The sequence below is a fragment of the Crotalus tigris genome, unplaced genomic scaffold (assembly GCF_016545835.1).
Source record: "Crotalus tigris isolate CLP2741 ecotype Arizona unplaced genomic scaffold, ASM1654583v1 scf7180000019165.341595, whole genome shotgun sequence".
NCBI classification, from domain to species: Eukaryota; Metazoa; Chordata; class Lepidosauria; order Squamata; family Viperidae; genus Crotalus; species Crotalus tigris.
The window spans coordinates 36462-61800 of NW_024097410.1; the positions used below are offsets into that span (position 1 = coordinate 36462).

Genomic DNA, 25339 nt, shown 5'->3' on the forward strand with positions numbered 1-25339 from the left:
TGTTTTTTTTCTTGAAATATTAGTGTTTACTATAATGCAATCCATAAATTAACTTTTCCAAGATAATCTCTTTTTAAAATTCTGAACAGATTATTATTTATGATGGCAAAACTGGAGAAAAAATTGATGCTCTTGGTGGAAACAAAGCACATGATGGAGGTATTTATGCAGTAAGTATATTCCAATTGTGCTCTGTGGATTTATATTGGTTTGAATGACTTATTAAGCTGCAGAACTAGTATTATACTTTGTTGTTGTTTTTTAAAACAAGTTTTATTAGTTTTTTCATTTTACAAACCAGTGCTTAAGAATCACTGTAGTGGCAGAGCAATCAATTGTCTAAAAACAAAGTCATACTCATAAAGATAGGATTAAATCATTAAAAAAAATTAAAAGAAAAGCACTCCTCTCTATTCCTTCTAGTGGTATATTTATATTCAAGTTAATGTATTTCAGTACAACTAAGTCAGTCAAAACAATCATCAATAAGATTTCATCTAAATAAATCCAAATCCTATACTTTATTATTTCAATTGCTGTATTCCATATTGCTAACATAAATACATAATTAGCACTTCAAATGTCTCTCCATACCTTTTTTTCCATTAACACAATCAATATTCATTTATTAATATCATTCCTTCTTTTTTCTTAATCAGTAACATTTCATCTAAATAAGTCCAAATCCTGTATTAAGCTTTACTATTTCAGTTACTATCTTCCATATTGCTAATCTAAATACATAATTAATACTTTGGGTGTCTCCCCATTCCCTTTTTCTTTAACATAATCAATAAACATTTGTTAATATCATTTCTTCCTTTTCCTTATTCTTCTTCCATTACAAAATAGCTATCATTCCTAATAATAAAATATTAATTCAAAAAAGAGAAGAGAGAAAGGAAAAAAAAAACAAAGACAAAACAAAAAAATATCTTTCTATTTTATTTTATAATCTATCACTCCCTCAATATCTGTGTCAAACTCCTTTAACCTCCTCCCAAAATTACTATTACCACAACAAACATGTTAATATATAGACAAACGTCTTCTTATTACATTCAAACCTTTAATTAATTTTTATTCAATCTAACATCTTCTTTAACCATCTTAAGCCATAAATCAATCCATATCTAGTAAGCCTTAAAATACAATATATAGAGCCCCCACAAATACAGCTGTTGAATTTCTTTGTCTTTTCCTTTTTATGGTAGTCTGAAGATCAAAGCCAGTCTCACCAACAGAAAAAGAAATAATGCAATTTTAACTTTTTCCACAAGGTGTCCTCAGTAGAATATAAAATCTCCTCCCAGGCACCAGAAATATCATTAACAAGATCAGAGAACATAGAAAAAGGAGAATTCTTCAAATGTAGACAAAGTCCAATAGTAGATTCAATATTCAATATTAAAAAGATTTTCCTAGACCCCAAAGTGAATAAAAAATAAATAAAAATAGAAGGAGAAAGAAGGTCACTTTAAATTAATTCAATCCATAAGCTTCTTTTTCCCACACTCACCAACGCCGCCTTCTCAGAGCAGGGAAATGATTTCAAAAGTGCTTTTTACAGGCACACGAAAAAAAGGAGAACCAAGAGAGGAAGAGAAAAAAGTCTCACCTGGCTCAGCCACGGTGTTTCCTGTGCTTAGATGTTCTTCTGACTTCTGGTTTCAGCAGCAAGGTGAGCAGCCATTTTACTGGCCGCTCTTTCCACCGTCGGCCCAAAGGAGCAATCTAGGGCCGTGGAAGAAACTACCGCTCTCCCAAGGACGACGAGGACCTCCTCAGCAGTAGCTGCCCTTCCAGGGCAGCTTTTCGACCCGATTAAGAGTCTACCGGCAGCGGAGAATCAGCTGGCGAAGAGAACAGTCTCTTCGCTCAGCTGCAAGCGCCGCGATCCGGAACCGGAAGAGTACAATACTTTGTTGTAGCCACAACAGCATCATAATTGGGCAGCTGTACGAGAATTCAACATATCCCATGTCAGGCAGAGAGAAATAAGTTCTTGGATCCACCATGCTCAGAACTCTCCCAGAATTACATTATTTGAAGGATCAAGTCTGAACTGTGTCAAGGATGGTTGTCCTATGAGATCACTGTATTGGAAGTATCTGGATTTTAGTGAAAAGCTGAAAATCCAGTCCAGAACAGGCTTTTCATATTCAGACTGAGTAAATCATTGAGTGAAGTAGTCAATAAATGAGATGTCACATGGCTGCTTTACTCAATGATCGCAATCCTGGCATTCTTGGTTGCAAGGGTTAAACTATCTTGTGGGTCATTAAGTAGATGGAGTTCCAGGTAAGGGGGATGGGAGAAGCCCAGTGCAAACCATGCCAAGTTGGAAGGGTGCTGCAGTGTGAGGCAAAGCTGAAATTGCCTCAGCTCCAGCCCTGCAATGTGGCCCTCACTGATGGCAGGACCAGGATTGGGGCCTTTATTGTCTCCAACTGCCCCCAGGCTTCAACTTCAGCCATAATGCTGCAATTGCCACTGAAAAATGTCACCTCGTGCCATTCTCAAGAGGTGTGGGGAATGGCACAATTGCTCTTGCCACCCAGCACTCCCTAGGGTTTTATGCATGCTACTCACCTTCAGCTTGCTGCTTAGAGACCCATGCCATTCTCCAGTACAGGAGATGGATAATCCACGGATGGGTTTTCTCTGTCTGCCTGCTCTTGAGACCAAGTAGCCAAAGCTTGACACGCCCCCACTTCCTGTGGAGTCCATTCTTAACTTGGTCTCTGCTCGGAGAAGACTCGTTTTGGCGTGGCTCTCAGCTTATCAGGTTAGACAAGAAATCCATTGATTGATTATCCCTTGATAATTGGCTTCCCCTTCCCAAAAAATTTTTCCACCTATAGGAATTTAACCACAAAATTTTCTGGGGATCAGTCCTGATCTCAAACCTAAAATTAAAAAGGGGATTGGTGGGGAGGGAAATTTCCCCACAGATATCAGCCAGCCCCAGGGCTCTGGGGGGTGAAAAGGGGGGGAAGAAGGCATCAGCAGAGACTACTTGCTGAACCTTTTCCCCAACCACTAAGTTTTCCTTGGGATCATCCCTGATCCTATATTAAAATTGAAAAAGGGGGTGTGGGGGGGGGGAAAACTCCCCACGGATCCCAGTCAGCCCCAGGGCTCTGGAGGTGGAAAAGGGGGGGGGGAAAGGCATCAGCAGAGACCACTTGCTGAGCTTTTCTCCCCAACCTTCCAAGGGATTTTTTCCTCAAATTGGGGGAAAAAATAACAATCTCCAGGTCCGGATTCAAACTTGAATTCGGATCATCGGAGATTCCCTAGCAGCCCAGGGCAACCGCGGGCGCCATTTTAGTTGCCGTTTTCAGACAACAAAGGCAATCCCTGGCTGGGATTCCCTTAAAACATCACAGCGCGCCAAATTTAAATCCCCGGGCACAAGCAGCTTCTGGGAGGCTGTGGAGCTTATCTTCAGAGGGAAACGAAGCACAGGAAGGGAGTAAGCCAACCAAGAAACGGAGGCTAGAGAACCCTCCTGGGATCTGCAAAGCCCTTTTTCAGGGAGAAACGAGCTGTGGCTGCCATCTCTTGCCAGAGAAAGGCAAACCGAGCTTAAGGAAGCTCTACATCATATCTGGAATCACTGATAGAGGCGGAATAGGAGCACACAACCAGCGCTCCACCCCCGATATACACATATAATAATAGGACAAAATATAATAATAATAAAAATAGATACATAAATTTTAAAAATAATAATAATAATAATAAAAAAAAAAATTTTTTTTTAAAGCTAAAAATTAAGCGACTGCAGGGCCAACAGGCCTAAAGACAGAACACACAATATTATCATCATCACCATTATTGTTGTTGTTATTATTATTATTATTTTATATTATTGTTGTTCCTATTATTAGTATAATAGTAATAGTATTAATAAGAATAAATTCCGCTCTAGGTGACCGCCATTTGATACCTGCTGTGTATTAAGTCAGGCCTACAGACCCTTTTGAGGTCGCCACTGATATTTTTTGCCTCCCTTTTCCTTTTTCTACTGGTGCACGTTGCCTGGTCACCTAAGGCCTCCGGGCGGAACCCAAAGAGTGGTTCCAAACGTGCCTTCGGTACCTCCCTCAGCTACCGTGACCTTAGCCCAGAGAGAATATTTTTGTTGTGGTCGGGTGATCAGGGGAACAGTCCTGGTACTTGTTCCAATTTCGCTCCCGCCAATACTTGCCTGCCTGAGCGTCTTCTCAGTTTTTCTGGGACTGCTCAAGCGGAATGGAGGGACCCTCGTTGCCTCAATCCATGAGCACGACCCCTCCACCTCCCAATTACGGCTGCAACACACCTTCTGACCAGAAGGCGGCAGGCAAGTGCAAAGCGAAGACAAAACACTCGCTCAAGAGGCCCTCCAAGTTGGCGGAAAAGCAAGCCAGCCGTAGGCACCAGGCCCTGGAGAAGGAGTTCTCCAGAGCGCAGAGGCAGGCCCAATTGGAATTGGTTCAAATAGCGGCCACCGAGATGGAATTACCATTGGGTCCATCCACATCAACCCAGAGCGCGTGGTCCATTCCAGGAACACCGCAACCACTGGATCCGCCATCTACATCAGCCCAACAAACAACCATGGCGGCAGGCACAACCACTGAGTCCAACTCTCCACCTGCGGTCACCACACCCAAAGGTAATGACATAGGGGACATCTGGGCAGATGGACGGCTAGAGGCCCTATTAACCAAAGTGGTGGACCGAGCCCTAGCACAGCGCTCCGCCCACCACGACCAGGGGCCCTCCATCTCAGCCATGCCACACTCGGAACTCCCCTCAGAGTCCTCAGGCATTCAGGAACCCGTCTCCCCGGCCCAGTCCTCCATGAGTGGTTATTCTTCACCACAAGAGGAGGATCAACCTGGGATCTCTATGTCAGAGGATGAGGAACTTCCCCCTGAGCCCCCCTCAGGGGGATTATTTAATCCCAACCGCTTCCTCACGATACTACGCAAGGCCACAGCCATTGCGGACATGGGGACGGATCAGTTTTCTCAGCCGCAAGCGACACCGGCCACCACATCCAGACCCGTATTCGTAGAAAAGGTGACAACGCAACACCATATACCTTGCCCCGCCATTTTCCTGAAAGGGATCAAGAAGCCATGGGACTCTCCCGCTTCCTTCCCATCAGTGAGTGGTACGGACAAAAAATTATACAGCACTGCCACAGACCTCAATGAGGCCTTAGAAATTCCTAAAGTAGATGAAGCCTGGACCCCCTTGGTCTCCCAGACAGCCATGGCTGGGGACCTAGTGGAGGCCCTTAAGGCAGATGACAAAAAGTGGGAACAAGCCTTTCGCAAAACCCACCAGACAGCGGCATGGGCCATCAAAGCAGCCACCTCGGCCTCCTTTTTTGTCCGGGCCACCCTCATCTGGTTGCAACAACTACAAACCATAGTTCCTATGGAGGACATACGAACACACCAGGACCTGGCTAAGATGGTAGCAGCCACGGAATACGCTGCAGACGCAACGTTCCAATCGGCCATTTTTTCATCCAGATCCATAGCATCCAACATAATTGCCAGGAGAATGCTATGGCTAAAACACTGGCAAGCTGACACCAAGGCTAAGTGGCGGCTAGCGACCGCCCCTTACTCAAGCAACGGTCTGTTTGGGGAGGCCTTGGACCCCTATCTTGTAGAGAACAAAGACAAGCGGAGGGTCATGGCACACTTGAACAAAAGGTCAGACAAACATACCACACCTTACTTTCGTAGGCAATCCTTTCGCCAACCGACAACCACGCCTATCAGTCAGGCACCCAAGCCATTCACTCCCAGGCAGAACAAACCGTACGGCCGCCCCTACGACAGACCGGGGTTCCAGCCCAGACAACAAAACCAGTCGAGACGACCCTTTCGTGGAACGGGTCGTCCGTACCGGAAGACAAAATGACTCCTACATAGACCTACCCATTGGAGGAAGACTAGCTCACTTCTTCCACCAGTGGGAGCAGACCTCCACGGACAACTGGGTACTACAAACCATCCAGTCCGGGCTGTCCCTGGAGTTCCTGGTCACACCCCCAGACCGACTCATCAACTGCTCGGTCTCCAGGAACCCCACCAAACGCAAACTCATGCAGGAGGCCATCCAACACCTGTTGGACATTCAAGCAATAGAACCGGTCCCAGCGGAATACAGAGGCAGAGGATTTTACTCCATCCTCTTCGTGGTTCCAAAGACTTCAGGAGGATGGAGGGCAATCCTGGACCTAAAAAACCTCAACCGCTACATCACATACAAAAAATTCAAGATGCAATCCCTTCAGTCCATCCTGGGAAGCATCAGAGAAGGAGACTTCCTGGCATCGATAGACCTCACGGAAGCCTACCTTCACATCCCCATCCACCCAAACCACCGCCGGTTCCTACGTTTCTGTTACGGGGGAAAACACTTCCAATACAGAGCTCTCCCCTTCGGTCTATCTTCGGCACCCAGGGTATTTACCAAGACACTAGCAACGGTAGCCGCCAAACTGAGAAAAATCCCAATACGCGTCCAATGTTACCTAGACGACATACTAATCCAAGCAACATCCCTACAGACAGCTCAGGCGGACGTAAGGACCGCCATTCGCGTCCTCCAATTACACGGATTCTCAGTAAACTTTCAGAAGAGCCAGACAGTTCCCTCGTCCAGGCTGCTGCATCTGGGGGCCATGATAGACACAACCAACTGTATGGTCTATCTCTCCCAAGACCGGGTGGCCGGCATCAGGGAACTGGCTCGCTGGGTTCACAGGCAACGTTCAGTTCCGATACTAACACTTTCCCAATTATTGGGCAAGATGGTATCGGCCATAGCCATTGTACCCTGGGCCAGGCTCCACCTACGGGAACTACAGTGGTTTCTGCTCCCTTACCAACGGCAGAACACCAGCGCATCCAACCACCTAGTCAGGGTCACGGCACAAATCCGCAGGGCGCTACGCTGGTGGTGCTCTCAGGCCGTGACCAAGGGGTCACCCTTCAAGGAACCAGTCAGAGTTACCATCACTACAGACGCCAGTCTGTATGGTTGGGGAGCCCATCTGGACTCCCAGTTTGTACAGGGACGTTGGTCCGCCACGGATCTGAGAAACAACATCAACTGGCTAGAACTCAGGGCTATCCACCTAGCCTTGCAACAATTCAAAGACAGAATCAGAGGCCACCACGTTCTAGTCCTAACAGACAACGTAGCAGCCAAGGCGCACATCAATCGGCAGGGGGGGACCAGATCAAAAACCCTGATGACAGAGTCACGACTCCTATTCAGCTGGGTAGAGCCCAATCTGAAGTCACTGAAAGCGGAACACATATCGGGGGTCAACAACCAGCAAGCGGACTTCCTAAGCCGCACCACAGTGGACCCTTCGGAGTGGGGGCTACACCCGAACTTGTTCCTAGACATCTCCCGCAAGTTCGGGTACCCGATCCTCGATCTGTTCGCATCATCAGACAATGCCCAGCTCCCCAGATTTTACTCTCGTTACTTCAACCCGCGAGCAGAGGGGACGGACGCTCTGAGAACTCAGTGGCCTCAGGGTCTGCTTTATGCCTTTCCCCCACTACCACTCATACCGGCGGTCATCCGAAAGCTGATTCAGGAGCGGGCAGAAGTGATCCTAGTAGCACCATATTGGCCACAGAGACCGTGGTTCGCCGACCTGATGAACCTGTCTCAGTCGCCCCCATGGAACATTCCCCCTCATCAAGTGTCCCTACACCAGGGAACCATCAGTCACCCGGAACCCCAATGGTTACAACTGACCGCCTGGCACTTGAGCGCCAGATAATGGCACAGGAACTATTCTCTCCCGGGGCCATTACCATAATTCAAGCTTCACGCCGTCCGGCAACAAACCGCATTTATGACTCCACTTGGAAAAATTTTTGCCTTTGGTGCAGGGAACGGCAGTTTGACTTACACAAACTCTACATCCCTCAGATAGTAGATTACCTCTTGGAGGGACTAGACAGAGGCCTCGCCCCCGCGACCATCCGCAGGCAAGTGGCGGCCTTGTCCACCCTCCTCACCTGCACGGATTCGGTTCCCTTAGCTCACCACCCCAGGATCCGCGCCTTTATCAAGGGCGCCTATAACACCAGACCTCCAGTAATTCACAGGTACCCGTCCTGGGAACTACCGCGAGTCCTTCACGCACTCACTTGGTCACCATTTGAACCATTGGCGACCGTTTCCTTGCGACACCTGTCGCTAAAGGTGGCGTTCCTGATTGCCGTCACATCGGCCAGACGAATTTCGGAACTGGCCGCACTGTCAGTCAGAAACGACCTATGCATTTTCCACAAGGACAGGGTGGTCCTTAGGTTAGATCCTGCCTTCATACCGAAGGTGAATTCACTCTTTCACAGGACACAGGAAGTAATTCTCCCAAACTTCTGTCCAAATCCAACATATGACCGGGAGCGGCAGTGGCATACATTGGACGTCCGCAGAGCCTTGCGGCGTTATATAAAGCGTACAGAACCCTTCTGCAAATCGGAGGCCCTATTTGTGTCCTTCCAAGCGGGCACCTTGGGGCGGAAAGTTTCCGCGGGCACCATTGGAAGGTGGATCCGAAGCTGTATCGCAGAAGCTTACAATGTATCATCCCTGCCGCCCCCAAGTCATCTCACGGCCCATTCCACCCGAAGCGCTGCAACTTCGGCGGCATGGGCTACCCAGGCGTCAATCGAGGAAGTTTGCAGGGCCGCGACATGGTCCTCGCCTTCCCCGTTTATACGACACTACAAGATAGACCGCTTTGCATCGGCGGACGCCTCCTTTGGTAGGAGGGTCCTCCAGCAAGTTGTCTCAGAGATCAATCTACCGGCCTTATCTGTTTCCCACCCCTTGGGACAGTGAGGCTTTGGTACGTCCCATCCGTGGATTATCCATCTCCTGTACTGGAGAAGGGGCGTTGGTCTTACCTGAACGCCTTTTCTCAGTACGGAGATGGATAATCCACACCCACCCCAAGGCCAGCAGGCCGCTAGTAGGGAGCTGAGAGCCAATACCTCGTCAATCATCAGCCAATTCGCCCTCGTTAAGAATGGACTCCACAGGAAGTGGGGGCGTGTCAAGCTTTGGCTACTTGGTCTCAAGAGCAGGCAGACAGAGAAAACCCATCCGTGGATTATCCATCTCCGTACTGAGAAAAGGCGTTCAGGTAAGACCAACGCCCCTTCTCCATGTTGGCATCCTATTCAGGGAAGAAATGTGGATTCAAGTGATCCTTCAGAAGCTTCATTTCGATCATTCAGAGTTACTTCTGATGTGCTCCTTAACATCTTCAGAGGGTGCATAGAGATGCCATGTGTCATGGGGATGTTTGGGGTGTGTGCACGTATGCAGGAGAGGTGGCATGTGGGTCAGAGAGTTCCACAGGGGTATAGCCTAGGTTGGGGAGGATAGGTGGAGGTAAGCAGAGGTGCGAGGGAGGCTCTGCAACATTGAGGGAGAGTGTGTGGGGGTACACAAAAGTTAGGTAAGGAAGTATCCCTGAAACAATTACCCAATAGGTCACAGGTTTTCTAGTATTATGTATTATTAATGCTAAAAATAGTGAGCAAGAAAAAAGGCTATCAGTCCTGTTATTTGATAGCAAAACAAACAAGTCTGGAAACTGAAGAAATATTGAAATTTCTTCACTTGAGTAGTATTTCATAGGTTAAAATTATTCTGCATTATTGAAGCAGATTGGACTTTGTAGGATTTCCTTTATCACACAGTTCTAAGGAACCTCAAAATGATTGTTTGTTTATATTCAAATTTATATGACTGCCCATCATGAAAAGTGACTCTACAGTTATAGTCTAGACATAGATATCTAAATCTTAAGCTAAATAGGTTGGCTTCACCACCACCTTGAATTTCACCCCTAAGGTAATGAGTAACTGATGTAACTCATAATAGAGATGTTAAATGGGAGAATCTAGAAGTACTAATCACTAGGGGAATATTCCATTATAGATAAGTTGAAGTTTTTAGTTCGTCTTCAAAAGCAGTTCCATGTTGTCAGAATTGGAATATTCCAAATAAGAGAAGGGTCTCCCTAATAGGAAACATTATAACTGAAGATATGCAAAGTATATAGCCACAATTGTCTCCTGTTCTTCAAGTAGGATATTGGTCCCCAAAGACCCCATGTTATGAACCAGTTCTGCATGGGACAATGCAAACCTGCCCAGAGTCAGAAGGAATATTTCTGATATTAGATGACTTTCAAACCCATAGTCTGAATCTCTTTCAGGAAGAAGGGGACAATTGCAAAGGAGTGACTTCCCTTCTCAATTCTCAAAGGCAGTCCAGTAAGATACTGAGTGCTATTTGGAAGTCCTGTAAGACCTTTCAGATAGATATTCAATGTCTAAGTCTCACCATAGGTTGTTCACAAGGGTGATCAATGTCTCAGTACTATCCCTAGGTCTGAAATGTGGACTGGAAAGGTCCAGATTATCCATCTCCTCCAGGATACTGCAAGCCTCAGACCATCTTCTTAACAACATTTCTTAAAAAGGAAAGGTTGGAGACTGAACAATTATTTCGCAGTAATGCTAGGTTAAGTGTTTGTTTCATGCAAGGGGACATATATATCAAGGCAGATGGCATCAGCCCTTCTCTTCATAATTAATATGTTCAGACTTCTCCCAGATAACTGCAAGATGCATCTTTGGTCACCTTAGTAGTTCAAATGGATTTGAGGAATTTTATTCTCCAGATGTCTTCAAAACTCACAGATTGTCTTCCAGCCCATCCTTCCCTGTAATGGTTGCAGGCAATTTTAAAGATGGTTGCTAGCCAACAATCTGTGGATTCAATAAAAAAAGGAAAATAATGCTATTCTCCTCTCTTATCAGCCCCATGTAGGCTTCTCTTACTGTCTCTAGCGATATTTGCTCCTTGAGTTCTGCCAATGTTTTCCTAGGCATCTCCTCTATTGCTTCATATCTTGTAGCTTCTTGGTAAATGAAACTCCTCTGGATTGTCAAATTGAGGTTGCTAAAGAGCAATTTTGTTGAAAACTGCCACTGTCTCAAGATTACAACTGGTTACTCAATAGAACTGTGCACAAGGGCCTTGTGAAACTCACTAAACATCCTCTGGAAGATCCTCAAGAGAGATCTAGGGTGGAGTTATCACATAGGTCTATTTTGCTTGCAAATATTGGGAACTTTGCTCTAAAGCAATCAAAAGAGTGATCTGACTTAAAAAGATGTTAATGCTTTCCACTCTTAGATCATATCAAATCTGCTCTAAGACAGAGTGTGGTGGAATGTAGTCAGGTGTCACAGAATGGTGACAGATGTTCTTTCTCAGAAGGCAAAGAAACAATGGTGCTTGGAATGTTTGATAGGCAGGAAGAGGGGGAAATTGGATCTTCCCTCACAGTTCACAGAATATATCATTATTGCAGATAATTGCTTCAGTCTGGCACAATTCTATTTGTAAATAAAAATAGTAAAGGGATTATTCAGAAGTAACTCCATGTGTTTAGGGGCTTTCACCACCCGGAAACACACTTTTCCTTATGGAAAAGCAGAAGTTATTCAAAACAACAGCATAAATCAAAGAGAAAAGGGGGGGAAAAAACCAGATGAAGTCTAGCAGAGAGTTAAAATAAATCAGCATTCAACCAGCCAGCCAACTTTTAAAGATAAAGAGCAAAGTGAAACAGTTGCTTTAAAAGTGAAGTTAAACCTTTCCTGCTGAGAGGAAAGATAAGATGACCAATGACTTTCCCACTCTTCCCACAGGGAATTACAATCTTCAAAATTTTTCTTCCAGGGGGAAAAAGCTTCCACAGTCACCCAAAAATCATTTTGGGTCATTCCTAAGTGCTCCCATTCAAATCCAGGAAGCAACCCTGCCAAAGAACTAGTTTTGGCAGCAAAATCAGCAGATCTTCAGCAGGAGAAATAAAAGTTCCTACTGTTCAGCAGCCATCTTGGGGGAGGAGCCCCAAGTCACTTCTGAACTTAAGTGATGGGAGGTTAAATCTCCCAAATATAAAATTGGGGGTATTCTGCTCACCCCAGTAATAAGTTCCAGCAAATCCAGAGAGGGATGCTGCTGTGCAGTAGCACTACTTGTCTCAATCTCCTGATGTCACACTTAGTAGTAGAGCCTCATACTCAGTTATTTGTGGATCTCTGCCTGCAGTCCTCCTGCCAGAGCCTCTGGCATAACAGTGGCTACAATACTTTTCATACCCTGGATTCATGCCAAATCGAGAACTCAAATTGGCATATTTCACTTCATTTGTCCAGGCCTCAGATCCATATCCACATCAGCTCCCTCTTTCATGATTAAATTATGAGAAAGCTTTACTGTAAGTAAGGCTGGCATTAAGTAATCTGGCTTGTCAGGAGCCAAAGTAGGAAATGGTCTTAGAAAACCAGGTCTGCTTCCTCACAGGTAGTTTATCTCTGTTGCCTATGATCTCTCCCTCTGATCTTTACTATCACAAAGATTTTTTTCAAAATCTATTACTCCTGAGCTCTGTCTTCCTTAGGAATAACAATTCTTACTACCTACCTGATATCACACACATTCATAACCATATCCTAGGGAATTGTACTTACCAAGCACTTGGCTCCTACTCTAACAACTGGGTCAACAGTTCAATATAATATAATAAAATCAATATAATACACTGACATATATTAATATGTAATAATGTAGCAATATGAATGAGAAAATTAAGGAAGAAAAATAGGGGAAAAAGAAAACAGCTCTTCAACTTATACTTACTGTTTTGCAAAAATATGCTACATTATCAGATATTTAGTTTTATTTATGTACATAATTTTTATTAGAGAAAAGTATTATTGCAAATTATAATATCTATGCAAAAAGAACATTGCTTCATTATCTAATTAATAGAAAATATATTTTCAGGACAGATATGTTATGAACCAAAATATCTGGAATAATACCACTTTTTAAATTTCCTAGTATTATTCTTTTAGCTATCCTCATGCACAATGCAAACTCATAGACACATTCCAAAATGTGGTAAATCAATATCACATTAGCATCTTTAACATTTAAAGATTTCCCCATAAATCTACTTATATAAATACTATTTCAGAACAGTGTCAAAAAAATCACCAAACCATATTATATAAGTCAGTGAACTCTTAGATTTTTTACATCTACAACAGAGGAAATCTTTCAAATTTTTGATGAATCAGCTTTTACCTCAAATCCGTTGATACAATTTTAATGATTTTAAGGACTTGCAGCCATTGATACAAACATTATCAGATACTCCAATTCTTCGGTACGTGTTTGATATATTCCAAAAATATTCTTGGTCTTTTGATCTAAATAGGTTTAATTTCTATGATGGTGTAAGCACCCACCCCACTTTGCATCTTAAGAAGACAGAACTCTTGGAATAATTCTTCCAACAGGCATCCTTTATTAAGAGAAAATGGTTGCAGGCGTTCTAGACAGGACTTGGGATCCAAGCTCTCCCATTCAAGGTTTTAAGGGGTTCCCCAGTAGCCCCATCCAATCACCCCCTACCTCCAGTGACAGTCTCAGCCATTACACTCCCACCCCCTTTTCCTTACTGCCGGCTGGATGGAGACTTCAGAGAAAACTACATGAAAGGTAATAGCCCCATTGTTATGGTTAGTCCTTTTGGTGATACACACATCCAGTTCCTTTGAAGTATACCGAAGGAAGTGAGGGCCATAAAGCCCCTTTGTTCACCCCCTTCCCTTCATCGTATGACAGAATCCATAGAAGGCAGAAATGGGTTTTTTTATAATTGATAACTAGAGATGAAATACAATTGGATTCTGACATCCTGCCCCCTCAAAAATACAATAGATCCACCTGAAAGAAAACAAAACAGGTATAAAAGTTAGTCAGGCTTGTTAGGATATTCTGTGTGAAACTTCTTTAATAGCTTCGGGGCTCTGACATGACGTTTATGGACCCACTCGTTTTGTGAGGCAGGAGGGTGTTTCCAGGCAACTAGGTATTGAGTCGCTCCATGATATCTCCTAGAGTCAATGATTTCCTTTATTTCAAAGTGTTGTTCGTCCTCCACCATGATTGGAGGTGGTGGTGGTGGGGATTTTTGGCCGTAACAATGACTGATGCTCTCTTTTCAGCAAGCTGCAATGAAAAATTGGGTGTATTTGCCTGAGATTTTTGGGTAATTCTAATTCTACTGTTACTGGGTTTATGATTCTTTTAATTGGAAAAGGCCCTATATATTTTGGTCCAAGTTTTTTACAGGGCTGTAGGGACTTTAGGTATTTTGTAGATAAGTACACCATTTCTCCTATAATGAATGGTGTAGGCTCAACCCTTTTTTTATCGGCTTGTGCTTTGTATGCCTGCCTAGCTTCATCTAGTGCTTTTCTAACTATTGGCCAGGTGTCTTGTAATTGTTCCATCCATTCTTTCAGTAATGGGATCGTTGGTTTGTTTGGGGTTAATTCTGGCATGGGTTTGAAACTTTGACCATTGGCTATTTGAAAAGGAGTGTAGCCTCTGCTGGAGTGGACTGCATTATTGTAGGCAACTTCTGCAAAAGGGATTAAGTCCGTCCAATCATTTTGTGGAAATTCAAAAAACATCTCAAATATTGCTCAAGTACTGAATGACAACTTTCTGTTTGTCCATCTGACTGAGGGTGATGGCTAGATGTCAGTCCCTGAGTGGTCCCTAAGAGGGATAAAAATTCCTTCCAAAATGCAGACGTAAATTGCACTCCCCTATCAGAGATGATGCGTTGGGGTGCCCCGTGCAATCTGTAAATGTGCTGGATGAAAAGTTTTGCTAAGGCTTTTGCAGTGGGAATCTTTTGGCAAGGGATAAAGTGCACCTGTTTGGAAAACAAGTCCGTGACCGTCCAGACAACAGTATTCCCATTGCTTTCTGGCAATTCCACTATAAAATCCATGGCTATTTCCCTCCAGGGGGCTGAGGGATTTTCCACTGTTTGTAATAGTCCTGGCGATTTCCCTTGCAACCTCTTTGCAGTAGCCCATTTTGGGCAGCTGGCTACATAACTTTCAATGTCCTTTTTTATTGATGGCCACCAAAATTGCCATTTAATTAAGTGTAAAGTTTTTACAAATCCAAAATGCCCTGCTGATTTTGTGTCATGGCAAAGCTGCATGAAAGTGACTCTTTGGGTTGTTGGTATATATAACTTTTCCCCTACCCAAGGCAACCCGTCTCTCATTGTGCACACATTTTTGTTTTTCTGGAACCATTCATCTGTTTCCAAACTTTTTCAGAATTCAATTCCAGTTTGGCTATCCAGTGCATCTGCCAGGAAGTTCTTTCTCCCTGGTAAATATTTGAGCTTAAATTGGAACTGGTGAAAATGCTGGGACCAGCGGGCTTGTATGGGATTGAGTTTCCTGGGCGCTTTCAGGGCTTCCAAATTTTTGTGATCAGTCCACACCTGGAAGGGGATTTTGTTGCCAGCACTGTTCTGTTTCTGTGAGTTTCTTGGATGTACATGCACAGGGTTGCAGTACTCCATCATCATTTTCTTGTACCAGAACAGCCCCCACTGCCACATCACTTGCATCTGCCTGTATTACGAAGGGCTTATCCATGTCTGGGTGCCTTAATACTGGTTCAGCAGAAAAAAAATCTCTTTAGTCTCTCAAACGCTGCTTGGCACTCCATTGTCCATGGTAGTGGCTGGCTAGATTTTACTGAGAATGCCCCCTTCGTTTTTAGTAAGTTAGTGAGGGGCAAGGCTATCTAGGCAAATGAGGGGATGAATTGGCGGTAAAAGTTTGCAAAGCCCAGGAAACTTTGTAGTTGCTTTCTTGTGTGGGGTGATGCCCAATCTAATACTGCTCTGACCTTCTCTGAGTCCATTTCAATGCCCTGGGGGGATATGCGATAACCTAGGTAGTCTATCCTTTCCTGGTGGAATTCGCATTTTGAGAGTTTGGCATATAAGTGGGCAGCTCGCAGTTTCTTTAAAACCGCTCTGACAAAGTTGACATGTTCCTCTTGTTTCGGTGAAGATAATGTCGTCCAAGTAAACAAGGACCCCCTTAAACAGGTGCTCCCTTAAAACGTCATTGATTAATTGCATAAAGACTGCAGGGCCCCCTTGTAATCCAAATGGCAAGACTTTGAATTGATAGCACCCCATCGGGCAGTTAAATGCGGTCTTCCATTCGTCCCTTTCCTTAATTCTCACGCGATAGTAAGCTTCCCTTAGGTCTAGTTTAGAAAAAAAATTTTCCTTTCGAGAGGTGTGACAGCATGTCTTTCATGAGGGGCAGAGGGTATAGGTTGCTTTCACTAATTGTATTCAGGGCTGTTTAATCCACGCATAAGCGTAAAGAACCATTCTTCTTCTCTCTAAAGAGGACCGGGGCAGCCACTTTAGGTTTGGCTGGCTCAATGAACCCTCTCTCTAGGTTTTTTTTTATGAATCTTTCCATTTCCTCCTTCTCCTTTGGGCTCATGGAGTATAATCTGGGCTTCGGGAGTTTTGCCCCAGGCTTGAATTCAATGGTACAGTCGGTGGGTCGGTGGGGGGGGGGGAGCTCATTCGCCCTCTCCTCACTGAAAACGTCAGCAACGTCTCTGTATTCCTCTGGTATTTCTGTTAGTCCCTTTTCCTCTCCCATGGATGCTTTTTCTATTCTTGATTCTGGTGGCCCCCCTTGGGATTTTAAGTCCCTAGAGTCCCCCTTCGGGAATTTGATTTCTGTTGTCCTCCAATTTACCCAGGGGTTCCATTTTTTTAACCATTCCATCCCTAGGATCATTGGGCATTCCATGCCTGGGGTCACCACAAATGTTATGTCCTCCTCATGTTTGCCCAGGGAGAGGTGTATTGGTGGAGTGGCTAGGGTAGCTGGCACCTCCCCCCCCCTGCTATGGATCCATCTAACTGGCCAAATGAGATTGGTTGTTCCAGTCTCCTCGACGGAATGCCCAGATTCCCCACTAGTGTCGGGCTAATGAGGCAGCGGGTGCAGCCAGAGTCTATTAAGGCTTTCATCTTCACGGCTTCGGGCATGGGGGGAATAAATATAGTCACTGTCTTGAGGATGGGTGTGATGCGTCCACTCACCAGGGGTTTGCCCTCCGAGCTGTCATCTGAGGTGTCCACCGGCCCTGCGGTGTAGGCTGGAGTTCTTTCCCCCCGATGAACAGATGTGGGGGGTTCCACAGTTTCCATCATTGTCATGGCAGTTACTTTTGGCTTAGCTGAAGACTTTCCGGATTTGCTGATTGGGGATCTGTCTGGGTTGTACTGGGGGGCTTTGGAGCGGCATTCTACAGCTCGATGCCCTTCTCTTCTGCACTTGAAACACACCATTTGCTTCTTGGCTGTAGCCAATGGTTTCACTGTTTCGTGTGTCAACTCAGGCGGGGAGCGGCTCCATTGTTTTCCTCGGTGGTGTCTCTTCAATATGTCGATCTCTGCTTCCTCTTCCAAGATGTACCATTCCTCAAGTTGGTGTGGGTCCCCTCGGGGCAGGCAAGCGTCATATAGGTCATAATTTAGTCCGTCTTTGAAAAGGCTAAGGAGGATGTCTTCTGGCCAGTTCAGTTTGCTGGCAATGGCCCAGAATTCTTGTGTATATTCAGCCACCGGGCGTTTGCCTTGGCTCATCATTTTTATCCTTTCACGGGCTTTGCGATCAGCCATGGGGTCTTCAAATCGTCTTCTCAGAGAGGACATGAAACGGTTGAAGTCGCTGAGTTCTGGGGCATTGGAGTCATGCAAGTTCACCACCCAATCTGCAGCCGGTCCGTCCAGCACAGATTGCACGATCCGGATGCGGGCTTTGTCGCTGGGGATGTCCCGCCCGTATTCCTCCATGTAGCTGAGGACTTGGGTTAGGAAAAACCCCAAGCGTATTGGCTCCCCTTTGAATTTCACCTCCAATGACGGACGTCTTGGAATGGATCGGTGCCTCCGTTGCTGGTGGTAGTGTCTTCCGTCCAGATCGCCATCTGTGGTTCGGTAGGGGGTGGGGACTACTGGATCAGCAGATGTCCCCGGGGTTGCAGGTTCCACGTCCCCCTCGGTGTCTCTCCCTTTGCGGTTCCAGGAGCTGAGGCAGCCGTAGGGCTCAGGATTCACCTCTCCTAGGGAGCTGAGAGTTCTCTTCATCGGGTCAATAGGTTTCTTTAGGATCCAGTCTGAGTATGGTGCCCAGCTTTCTCCCTCTTCACTTGCGTGCAGGGATTTCTCCATCTCCTGCTTCCATTCTGGTTGCTTGGCCCCCCGTCTCAGGATCACCTTTCTTGATTCCTTTCCCCACTCACTTTTCTTTCCAATGCCCATTGACCAGCGAGGCTTGTGGTCCCATGTTTCCACCACTTCTTCTCCTGAGGAATCTGACCTCTCTAATCCCAATATCCGGCAAGGTTCCAGTTGGGGCAGCGGCTCTCTTTCCAGGGAGTTTTCCCCCTTTCTTGCTCCATTGTCTGACATGGTAAATTTTTGCAAAATCCCCCGGCAAGGGTCTCCCTTCCAGGTGGATTAATTTTGCAAATCCTGTCTAATGTAAGGTCCCACCCCACTTTACATCTTAGAAGACAGAACTCTTGGAATAATTCTTCCAACAGGCATCCTTTATTAAGAGAAAATGGTTGCAGGCGTTCTAGACAGGACTTGGGGTCCAAGCTCTCCCATTCAAGGTTTTAAGGGGTTCCCCAGTAGCCCCACCCAATCACCCCCTACCTCCAGCGACAGTCTCAGGCATTACACTCCCACCCCCTTTTCCTTACTGCCGGCTTGATGGAGACTTCAGAGAAAACTACATGAAAGGTAATAGCCCCATTGTTATGGTTAGTCCTTTTGGTGATACACACATCCAGTTCCTTTCTTCAGAGAAAACTACATGAAAGGTAATAGCCCCATTGTTATGGTTAGTCCTTTTGGTGATACACACATCCAGTTCCTTTGAAGTGTACCGAAGGAAGTGAGGGCCATAAAGCCCCTTTGTTCACCCCCTTCCCTTCATGACAAAATCCATAGAAGGCAGAAATGGGTTTTTTTATAATTGATAACTAGAGATGAAATATAATTGGATTCTGACAGATGGATTCCATCAATTGGGCAAGTATCCCAGGTGCCTTTGGAGCAGCAAGCATCTGGTGCATATTGAGGTGTTATTCCAGAGTTTAATTTGACTTCTGTTTGATATGAACTTCACCCTCAGGAAAGGAATCATATTTATTTCTTAAATAGTTTCTTCTTATCCTATTGATAAGTTATTTTTTTTCTGTTAACAGATTAGTTGGAGTCCAGATGGCCATCGCCTTCTTTCTGCTTCTGGGGACAAAACAGCTAAGATCTGGGATATTGGTGCCCAGAGTGTGGTAACTACATTTAAAATGGGATCAGATGTTCTGGACCAGCAATTGGGCTGTTTGTGGCAAAAAGGTCATTTATTGACAGTATCCCTTTCTGGCTATATCAACTATCTGGATGAGAACAATCCAAATAAGCCTCTTTGCATTATAAAGGTTTGTGGAATAATTAAGGCAGTGAATTCTAGTTTTCAGCCTCTGTTTAGCAATAATAATCATGGCTATGAAAAATAATTCAATCAAAGACTGGTTTGAATCATAGTGATTATATTATTCTGTTGGCTATTATTGAGTTAGTTTAAGCATAGTGGTTTTACTAAAAGTAAATCAACTCTGCATTTTAGGTTAATATTGTTGATACCATTATGGGAAATGCAAATACTTAAAAAAATAATCTTGTATTGGGGTATGTTAATATATAGAATATCACATGTCCACATACAGACCCTTTTAGCATCCAGAGAATGTGATCAGTTCTATGCAGCAAAGTTTTTGACCTGTATTTCCTAAAGATCAGGTCTTAAAATGGGTTTGATGTGGCTAATATTTGGAATGGAGGCCACAGAAAACCACAGGGAAATGGGTTTGACTGGAAAGTAAAAATAATTCCCATAGAGGGTAGAAAAAGCTGTCTCCAGCTCTTCGTCCACATAGTCCAGGGTATTCCTTGCCTGGGATTTTTACTTCTCTTGTCACACAATCCTCAGTTATCCAGAACTCATATTCATCATTCAGTCTTTGGCTTTTTTAGTCTTCCAGCCCAGAACACTTACTTAATACCAACTTTACTTACTCCAAATTCATTTTCCCCACATCACTTTTAGCATCTGTTCCCTTCCTTGCCAACTCTGCCCCAACTGTTCAGCACCCTCTCTGCCTGGATTGGTTTCTTCCTCGAAGGGAGAGGTGACATCCAAGGAAAGTGCCAAAATAGAATTTCTGAAAGCCCAGGTAGAGAACAGGCAGCCGAGAGGATGCACTGCTGCCCTTACACAATTGAGAGACTTTGAAGGTATTTGTGCTTCAGCAGGTCTGATTCTTCCTTAGTGAGAGGTAGTAGTTTAAGGCACTCTGAGTGAAGCTACTTGTCCTTTTTCTCCTGCCTTGTCTCTGCAGAACAGGCCACCTTGCCTTTTCTCTAGCTTCATCCAAAAGAGCAAAACATCCCTCCTCTAGCCTTTCTATGCTCCATATGAATTATACTAAACTGAATAAACGGCTTCTTCTATTTGAGCTGCAAGCTTATCTGAGGAAAACATATAATCTTGGATTACACTGTTATTTGCTCCAAAATAGGAATAGGAATAGGGAATGGAATAGGAATACATTATGGAATAGAATGGACTGGAATATGGAAAAGAATGGTATGGTATGGTATGGTATGGTATGGTATGGTATGGTATGGTATAGTATGGTATGGTATGGTATGGTATAGTATGGTATAGTATAGTATAGTATGGAACGGAACGGCTTTATTTGGCCAACAAGGAATTTGTCTAGGTACAGAAGCTCTCAATACACAAGCAAAACAATAGAATCATCATAATATCAATAAGAGGGGGGAGTAAAGAAGATAATAAGAAAGATAAGTGATAATCCTACAGCCATAATACATGGGTAAATATACATAGACACTAGACAGCACCATAGGAATTATATGTTCAGCAGATTGATGGGGAAAAAACTGTCCTGCATCTACTTGTTTTGGCATGCAATGTCCTATAGCGCTGGGCCAAGGAAAGGAGTTGAAACAGTTTATACCCAGGATGTGACAAGTCTTTAGATATCATAATCCTGTAACCATCACAATATTTTGATTTGAAATGTCTGAAAAGGGATTTTTCATAAGAAGTATAAGCTGTTGAGGGAATCCTGTGAACTTTTTAATGTTTTAGAAGGTAATAATGGCAAAAAGAAAGTCTTTGGCATATAGCATATAGTTACCTTATTTTTTCAGTAGTCTATATTCAAGTGAAAGAAAAGTTGGGCAGACAGTTTTTCTGATGGTCCATAAACTTTTCTTTGGCTACCACTAAAGTAGCTGTAGCTTAGAAAACCCTTTTCTAAGAAAAGGCCAGATAGTTTTGTTGGGAATCTGGGAGCTATTCCTGCTCCATTGGATCTAAGCTTCTGGTTTTGATGTGAAGAAGTTTAAGTAAATGCCTTTGTTTTTTTAAAAAAGATAAATATGGCTTTTGTAGTAATTATATCTGCTTTCTTGCAGGGTCACAGCAAATCAATACAGTGTCTTACAGTGCATAAAAATGGAGGCAAATCCTATATATATTCTGGAAGCCATGATGGACATATTAATATCCTTTAAATGATTTAACAATTTTTGTGCTAACCTGAGGTGGCTAAATAGCTATTTTTTCATTATTATTTTTTGTCATCTCTACGAAATATTATTAACAAACAGGATATACTAGAGCTGTTCGTGCTTATTTGAATTGCTGAATGAAAGCCTTAAAGTTGTCCAGCTCTCTCTTTTTTTGAGATATTCAATATAATTTGAAGTTATTCTATTTGAGATGAATAAAATAGTTAGCATAGAACCTCCTCCATGCAGCATTTCTAGCTTCTCAAACTTCAAGTGTCTTTCTCTCCCATTGTCCAAATATATTTTCATCAACCCTCCAGCACTTTGCATAACATCCAAAGTATTTTCTATGCATTTCTTTATAAGTAATTTGAATTTATGAAAGGCTTATAGTCCTTTATAAAAGCATCAGACATGGCAAGTTCTATTGGGGTTTACAATGCTGATTCCAGTGTTGATTTCTTAAAACCTTGGGAGAATAATCATCATCATTTAGTTTGGGCATTTATTGTTGACTATCTAAATGTATGCAGCAGAACTTTTGACATAGCTTGTTATAAGGATTAAGTTTTGGATTTTCTTTTCTCTGCATCCTGAAGAGAATTTCTTTAATATTTTTTTGCACATTATTGGGATTCTGAAACAGGAGAAAATAATGGATTTGGTGGGAAGGGACACACAAACCTAGTTTCCCGAATGGCTGTGGATGACTTTGAGCAGCAGTTGGTCAGCTGTAGTATGGATGATACTGTGCGTTATACCAGTCTTAACAAAAAGGAGTACAGGTATTTGTGTTTTAAGCTTTCATCACAATTTTTTTCTGTCAACCTACCATTAAAATATCTATTTCAATTTTTAGGAAATTTAGTGTGTTATATGAAATCTGTCTCTGATAAGCAGTTTTCACAAGCAACAATAGCATTTTTTGCCATACTGTGATTAATGTTTCAGTAGCATCCTTGTTACAGTATTAATGTCATGTGCCACACATATGAGTAATTGTATTTATTCAAATGTAAACACATTTTAGAAGTTGAAATGAAATAATTAATATTGAAGAAAAAAATTCTAAGGATAAAACAATGGAGAGAAACTCTACATTGTTGTTGTTATGCTAAAGTAAATTGATTCTGAAGCCAGTTTTCATGTTCCAGAACTGGTGAAGAATAACGCAACTTGGTTATATCTTGTCTAGTTTGACTGTGTGAACTCTGAGGAAAGTAGTCGGGCTTCTCTACAGCCTTGGCTCTGCCAAATGTAATCTCAATCCCTGCCCTTCCTGGTTGATAAAAGCCTGGTTTAGGATGCTGGTAAATGCATCATTGAATAAAGGGATGCTACTATCCTCCTTAAAGGAGGCAGTGATTTGTGGATGCCTTAAAAGCTATCACAGGATATGTGGGCAATTATTAACCAGACATAAAACTTACCTTTTGGGGAAAAGGTTGAGAAAGTGATGGGGCTGCAGCAGAAGAGAACCATGGAGGAAATTGATTATCTGGATCAGGTTTCATGTCAAGAAATGGTGTAAAGATGACAATGACTGTGGAGAGAGTGGGATTGGGGAGTGCAACAGTATTGGTGATGCTTGATCTTTCAGAGGTTTTTGATATCATTAGTCATGATATATTTCTAGATCTGCAATGTTTCTCCTCTTTCCTAAAGAGGTGGTTCCAGTTGCCTGTGTTACACAGATCAGGTTCTAGATTACATTTGTGGGGTTCTGTGGTTGCAGGGCTTGATCTTCCAATTCTTGTTCAACACTTGTATGAAATCACTATAAAGGAGAACATCCATCAATGTAGGATACCAAATACTATATCTTAGCCCTGACCTGCAGAGTGGTTTGAGGTGGATTGAGTCTGGATAAGGGGGAACAAGTTGATGTTCAGCTCCAGCAAGGCAGACTGGCTCTGGATTTATATGCTATTGGATTCCAGAAAGATTCCATATTTAGTTCTGGCTTTAGAGAAATTTGGAATTTTTTTTCCATAGTTTTCTCATGCTAAACTGGCTTGTAATGCAAGTGTTCTGCTGGATCCACAGTTCCAGGATCCACCCAGAGAAGGTGGCATTTAGGTCCCGGAAATCTATAGCCACATCTCCATCTCATTTACCCACATCTCCATCTCATTTACCATTTGCATCCTTGTTTGGAATGGAAGGCTTTACTCATAGTGATTCATGCATCTTGATTGAGCTATTGTAGTGTATTCTACATGGGACTGTTCTTGAAAAGTATTCAGAAACTACAAGTAATCATGTGGGTTCTTCATTGTGTTGTGTAGCGCTTCTGGAGAAGAAACTGATTAACCTGATTGACTTCCAGGTGCTAGTTGTCACTTTTAAACCCATGTACAGTTCATCTGCATGTCTGTGGGACCCCCTTCGCCCAATGGTACCTGCCTGGGTGAACAGGTCCATCTATTTGCTCAAGAGGCCAGAGAAACATGGCCTTTTCTGTTGCTGCCCCCTCCCCCTTTTAGAAAAGCATACCCCAGACATTTGAATGGTCTCTTTTCTTTTAACATCTAGAAAATTTATAAAATAAAACAACCCTGGGAAATAGAATAAGATGTTTGTCCACTACTAATGGAAATAATTCTAATTACAGAGAAATAGATCACAACTCTTTTGATGGTCTTCAGGTGCAGTTTAATGGTTCTGATAGGTGGACTGTATTTAATTTGTTTTAATCCAAACAATACTTTCAGAACAAGTATTGCTCAGAGTCAGTAGTGCTTGGTGTGGGCAGTGAACCTGCAAAATATATTCAGAAGCTATTATAATGTCTGCAGACTTGTGCCATAGTTGTTCTGGCTGCTTTTGTAAGCAGCTTGAATACTTCATAGTATGTACCTGCTCATGTTTCTTCAGTTGGGAAAACTTGTTTTTTTTTTTAGCAGTGAAAATGTTATAAAAATGGATGTTCAACCAAAATGTGTGGCAGTTGGACCTGGAGGATATGCAGTGGTCATATGTATTGGAGAAGTGAGTAAATGCAGAAAAATGGATCATAGTGCATTCTTTTATTCAGTTATTTTAATCCTGTTACTTTGGGGAAGTGACTTTGTGCCTTTAGTATGTTTTATAAATCCAACTGCTCTAGTCAGTTGACATTTCATTGTATTGTGTAAAGTTTAAACTATAAAAAAAATAATTCAGTAACCAGGTCAAGGGATGTCATTAGAATGCAGCAGTAGTGATTTAGGTGGTTCCTCCCCACAAATTAATAACAAAGTAGGGAAAGAGGTATGAACATGCAATGAGTATGTGAAGAAAAAGGGTTGTGGCACTTGTTTTGAACTCACAGAGGGGAAAAATTCTGTTGCAGAAATCCCTGATTGGAACATTGTACTCTAGACAAAAGATCAAGAGCCAGTTTGGTCTAGAGGTTAAGGCAGGAATCCACAGCCCACTATTGGGCCTTGAACCCTTCAGAACTGGGCCATAGAAGTGGTGGATAAGTACATGCCCATTTATACAAGCAGCAGGCAAACATGGGCAAGTGTGCTCCATTTGCATGAGTGGCATGTGTGCGCTCCAGTTGTGCAAGGAGGGTGCATGCATGCCTGTTGCTCATGCAAATGGAGCTACATGCGCACCTGCATGCTACTCGCATGGAACCATCCCCTCCCCCCCAGGCCGGCCCACAAA

The 25339-nt window shown here is 43.4% G+C and overlaps 1 protein-coding gene across 2 annotated transcripts in view; it reads left to right on the plus strand.

Moving 5' to 3' along the window:
* The window catches only part of WDR1 (WD repeat domain 1), a 52013-nt gene that overhangs the window by 21628 nt on the left and 5046 nt on the right, over positions 1 to 25339 (plus strand). Inside the window, exons 7-11 of one of the 2 annotated variants that reach the window (XM_039360247.1) lie at positions 90 to 170; positions 19285 to 19518; positions 21587 to 21674; positions 22308 to 22467; positions 24586 to 24673. In XM_039360247.1, coding sequence (XP_039216181.1) covers positions 90 to 170; positions 19285 to 19518; positions 21587 to 21674; positions 22308 to 22467; positions 24586 to 24673 — 651 coding nt within the window. The remainder of the gene's footprint in view (positions 1 to 89; positions 171 to 19284; positions 19519 to 21586; positions 21675 to 22307; positions 22468 to 24585; positions 24674 to 25339) is intronic. The other variant, XM_039360248.1, reaches the window with a different exon arrangement.